Here is a 5,804-nt window from a genome sequence, read left to right as displayed (position 1 = left end):
TAACAATGAGAACATTTTATTAAAAGTATTATCAATTATATGAATTATAATATATCTAAATATGTATAAAAACAAAACCTACACTACATAATCAAACATAAAACATGAAGTACATATTTTATATTTATGTATGATATTTAATGCAGGTTATTTTAAATGGAATTTTAACAATTTTATATTCTTAGTAGTGATTATTTGGACATAGTCATAAATACAGAATGTGGACCCTGGATCTATTCCGTATTTTTAATTAGATCAGGTAAATTATAAACATACTTTTTCAGAATTTTGAGCAGTGGGCAGCCAGTGTTAGGGTTAGCTGAAATGTGGAAGACTGTTTGATTTTTGCATTAAACTTAAGAAAGGTTAAGGTAACTCAAACTTGCTATATATACTCTAGGCCTACACATTTAATGCATGAGATTTTAAAAAGTATGTTTTCATAAAAGTAAGCAACATAATCTGTTAGTCCATGAAGTATTTTGTATTAAACTTTTTTTTTCTCCATGGTGTATTGAATACCTTGAAATTAACCATTGGATTGGATAACTTCACTGAATGTATGAGAATGTTCCTTCTCATGTCTTAAAATTACATTAACACCAATAGAAAATTAACATTGATAGCAGAATTAATAATCTTTATTTTACTAATTTCCACTCTGAAAAGATACCACTCAGTTCTGAGTCGTATTGTTTATTATATCACACAATCCTCATTTACCATTTTATGTATATTGGATACAATAATATTTGATTGTACTATTATATATATTTCCAACACCATTACATGATAGGAGTTATATTCTTTCTCAGTCAGTAAACTGTTGTGTCAATTTTAAGAGATTGATTAGGCCATAAAGTAAGCCATGATGAATGTCAACATTTTACCATGAATTAAATCTAACAATTATACTGTAGAAAGCCATGATGAATGTCAACATTTTAGGGGTGTTCAGTGGTTATCTGTCTTACCTTTATAAACATAACTAAAATACAGTATGATTGTTAGATTTAATTGAGGGATTTTAGTTATGTTTATAAAGGTAAGACAGATAACCACTGAACACTCCTAAACATAGCATGATGTAGCTAGTGATGTGTCAAGTGATGTTAAATGATCCATATGAATCATTTTCTGCTTAATTTGTAGTGTAAACTATAAAAAATGTCCAGTATTTATTATAAATATTTAAATATGTGTGACATATTCTTTTTCATCTTGAATGGTGTAGATCTCTCTCTATGTTCCAGTAAAAGCTTTGTGATCTCATTAACTTGTCAGGGAATTTTGTTTCATATAACTATTCCTTTGAACAATATGTTGCAGCAATCAACTGTCATATTAATTAAAGTTGGGTGGAGTTTAACAGTTACAGATTGATACAGATCGTGGAAGTTTGAACCTTTCAAATTTCACTTAAAAAGAAGGATGAGAAGGTATTAAGCCATTAGAGTGTAATAAAAGTTAGATATTATGTTTTATCTTATATGAAATATTTCATTTAAGTTTATAAATTAGATGAAAAACAATTCAAATTAACCAATGTAGCAGTCCTTCGTGGTTGAGAAATGCATCACGACTGTAAATAGCCCTGCCAAACAGTCAATGGCAACTGTAAGTGGGCTGATGCCTTATCTTGATTCTTTGTTTACATAATTTGAAGACAGAGGTTTATTTGTATTGAATGACTTGTACTGTTTTTCTGTTAGCAAAACAGAATTTTGCTGTCTAAACTGAAATGTGTTCACAGTGTGACTAGACTGTGATGATCTCGTGTCATGCAGAAAGTAGTTCATCAAATGCATCACAATCAAATTTGCTAATACTCGATATCTCAGTTACAAATACGTGATGTCTATATACAACAATATAGTTTGAAAAAGCCACATTACTGTACATGTAACATTGCTTGTCTAGTCTAAGCCAATTAAGATTAAAGAATCAGTTTTATAGCAACAAACAGGGTCACACACATTATCTATGAACTTGTCTGTATATACAAACAACAGCTAATAGTGTAGCCAATACCTTGACAAATAATAACAAGATTTGAATTCAAAGGTATTTATTTCTTGGTAAGAATAAAAGGATCACTAGTGGGCCCAAAACACCTGGTGTTATGACAGACTTGATGGGGACTCTAATAAGCCCTTGCAAAACACATTTTGAGGAAACTTTCAAGCATCAGTGTATGGCACCTGACAGACATTAAGGACTAACATAGGAATATTGTCAGTTAATACGCTGAATACTTTACTAATGTAGGAATATTATCAGTTAATATGCTGAATACTTTACTAACGTAGGAATATTGTCAGTTAATACGCTGAATACTTTACTAACGTAGGAATATTATCAGTTAATACGCTGAATACTTTACTAATGTAGGAATATTGTCAGTTAATACGCTGAATACTTTACTAACGTAGGAATATTGTCAGTTAATACACTGAATACTTTACTAACGTAGGAATATTATCAGTTAATATGCTGAAGACTTTACTAACGTAGGAATATTGTCAGTTAATATGCTGAATACTTTACTAACATAGGAATATTGTCAGTTAATATGCTGAATACTTTACTAACGTAGGAATATTGTCAGTTAATATGCTGAATACTTTACTAACATATGAATATTGTCAGTTAATATGCTGAATACTTTACTAACAGGAATATTGTCAGTTAATACACTGAATACTTTACTAACATAGAAATATTGTCAGTTAATACGCTGAATACTTTAACATAGGAATATTGTCAGTTAATACACTGAATACTTTACTAACATAGGAATATTGTCAGTTAATACGCTGAATACTTTACTAACATAGGAATATTGTCAGTTAATACGCTGAATACTTTACTAACAGGAATATTGTCAGTTAATACACTGAATACTTTACTAACGTAGGAATATTGTCAGTTAATATGCTGAATACTTTACTAACATGGGAATATTTGCACAGTAAATGTATGGAATATTAGTATTTGCACAGTTAATGTATGGAATATTAGTATTTGCACAGTAAATGTATGGAATATTAGTATTTGCACAGTAAATGTATGGGATATTAGTATTTGCACAGTAAATATATGGGATATTAGTATTTGCACAGTAAATGTATGGGATATTAGTATTTGCACAGTAAATGTATGGGATATTAGTATTTGCACAGTAAATGTAAGGAATATTAGTATTTGCACAGTAAATATATGGGATATTAGTATTTGCACAGTAAATGTAAGGAATATTAGTATTTGCACAGTAAATGTATGGGATATTAGTATTTGCACAGTAAATGTATGGGATATTAGTATTTGCACAGTAAATATATGGGATATTAGTATTTGCACAGTAAATGTGTGGAATATTAGTATTTGCACAGTAAATATATGGAATATTAGTATTTGCACAGTAAATGTAAGGAATATTAGTATTTGCACAGTAAATGTAAGGAATATTTTGCAAGCTTATATGGTGTCACTTGTAGTTAGGTAAATGAAAAGATAAGTCAGTAAAACAGTATATAAATCTGAGGTTGTGTTTTGGGTAAAAATGTACCTGTAAAGGTGTTAGTGGTAAAATTGTCCTAATGGGATGGATGATAATAAGGAAAGTTAGTGCAGTTTGTTTACATTGTGTTAACAGCTATTGTTTGTTGTTGTGTTGAAAATGTATATAATTTGTATTTTAAATAATTATATGTGAGTTATAAAATGGGGACTGAACTTTGTTTGCTGTGACTGTAGGCTAGTTAATTCCATTATTTTAAAACTCCACAAATTCTTAAAGTTGAAAACATACACATACCTAGATGGTTTCAGAGATACATTGAACAACACATATTTCAGTTACAAATTACTTTTTTTTATAGAAATAAAACTTGGGAAAACACTTTTTCAGTCTAGATGTATCTTTAGACTATTTTCAGTGTTTCGTTTTTGATATAAGAGCTGTAACAATGTTGAATAAGTTTGAATACTGTGCTGTACTTACCTGTTAGTATATTGATTAGTTGCACTGCTAATTGATTTTGTTTTCCATTGTAGGACCGGTGTATTGTTTACAATGCCCCAAAAGTCTAAATAGAATATGTTAGAAAGGTTCTGCGTAAAGACAGCTTCTGTGCATTGTGTGTTATGAAAATAAATTTTGAAGATTTTATAACATACACATTTCATTTTGATGATATTATCAGAAAGTTAATGTTTAGCAAAGGCAGTGGATATCATCTAAGTCTTGAACCATGTTTCAGCATTAACTCTCTATTTAGACTCATGAACAGTCGACGGCAGTTCTTTCATTTTATACCCCCCATAGCTCATTTGAGGACAAATAGCAATGGACTTGAACAAGGTAATGGCACTCAACAAGCTGCAAACCAACAGGCCCACTTCCTTTACATGCCACAACTTAGCACTGTTTCCGGCATGGGTCCTCATAGGTGGATAAATAATCACAGGTTTGGATCAGTTGATGGCTTACATTTATTGATGCAGTATTGCTCTTTCCAGCAGCCCCTTATTCAACAGACCCATTTCTCACGTTTTCCACAAACTAACACTTCTGTTGCTATGGATACAAACGTTGAAGCTACACGTGATCTTACTAAATCAGGAAGGAAAAGACATTTTGATGATAACATAAACTCTGTGACCTCAGTTTCTGTACAGAATCATCAAGGTCAGTTGCATGATTTGAATTTATTAAGCAGTTCCCAAATAGTGTTAAATGATTCTGAAGGACAAACATTTACAGGAGAACAGTTGCAGAGTTGTAAAACCAGCAGGGCAGAGGATGCAGTAAATTCTGAAGATGACCAGTATGAATTTCATAGAGAACAAGCAGGTAAAGTATTATTTAGTACTTTTATGTTGTAACTACTCATCTACTTCACAGCTTTTGAATCTATTCAAAACAAAGTCTAGGGTAATCTATACCTGAAAGTCTTATGTACATATTTTTGTAACTTCATTGATATTACTTATCAATTTAAGATATTACAAATTTATTTAAGAACTGCTAAAAGTAAACTTTTCAATATTCTTGTATAATAAATTGAACAAAAGTGTCTTATTTGCAAAATTAGTTTTTGTTTCAAAAATATATTTAGCATAGCTTTTAATGATGTTCTGGCAAAATTGTTTACTCTTGGCAACATTACACTTTACATGTATAAATGTAACCTACTTGTATTAACACAGAGCTCAACACTAACATGAGAACTCTTTTTATCTGTTCTCTTGTCTAAAACTAATCTTCAGTGGCTGGAAGGTTATTAGTGGCCTTTCAATAATTTGGTGTTATATATCTACTGATAGATTAATAAAACACTAGATTTTCAACAGAAAATAGATCATTTAATGAACCTTTACACATGTGGCAAGTGAACACTTCTCTTAACAAAGCATACATTTCTGAAACTTAGCTAATTACAATAAAACTAATTCAGCTCTTACACTGTTGCATGTAAACTTTTCAAATTAACAATACTCAATAAATCCTCTCTTTACTTCTTCCTTTCAACATTGTTGGCTTGAAGTTTTTTTTTTTAATATTTAAGCAGAAAGATCTCAGGAGTATGTGATTAGGCCACCATCTTCTGAACTCTTAACAAGGTTATGAATAACATAAATGTTGATTGGTTCAAATGCTTCCAACCAATGAAAATGCATACTTCTACACTGGCAATAATGTGGTACTGTCTCCTATAAAACTGTAGGAAGTAAAGGTTATGAATAACATAAATGTTGATTGGTTCAAATTCCTCCAACCAATGAAAATGCATACTTATACA

General features: G+C 30.5%; 1 protein-coding gene across 5 annotated transcripts in view; it reads left to right on the top strand.

The window, feature by feature from the left end:
- Positions 1-5,804, top strand: part of LOC106466894 — a 17,467-nt gene that overhangs the window by 2,583 nt on the left and 9,080 nt on the right. For 4 of the 5 annotated variants that reach the window (XM_022394969.1, XM_013927200.2, XM_022394965.1 and 1 more), the window contains exon 2: positions 4,057-4,855. In XM_022394969.1, the coding sequence (XP_022250677.1) occupies positions 4,147-4,855 (709 nt within the window). In that variant the 5' untranslated portion in view covers positions 4,057-4,146. Of the gene's footprint in view, positions 1-1,574; positions 1,618-4,056; positions 4,856-5,804 lie in introns of those variants that run through there. The other variant, XM_022394966.1, reaches the window with a different exon arrangement.

The sequence above is a fragment of the Limulus polyphemus genome, unplaced genomic scaffold (assembly GCF_000517525.1).
Source record: "Limulus polyphemus unplaced genomic scaffold, Limulus_polyphemus-2.1.2 Scaffold2413, whole genome shotgun sequence".
Lineage (NCBI taxonomy): Eukaryota > Metazoa > Arthropoda > Merostomata > Xiphosura > Limulidae > Limulus > Limulus polyphemus.
This window is presented reverse-complemented; position numbering and strand designations above follow the sequence as displayed.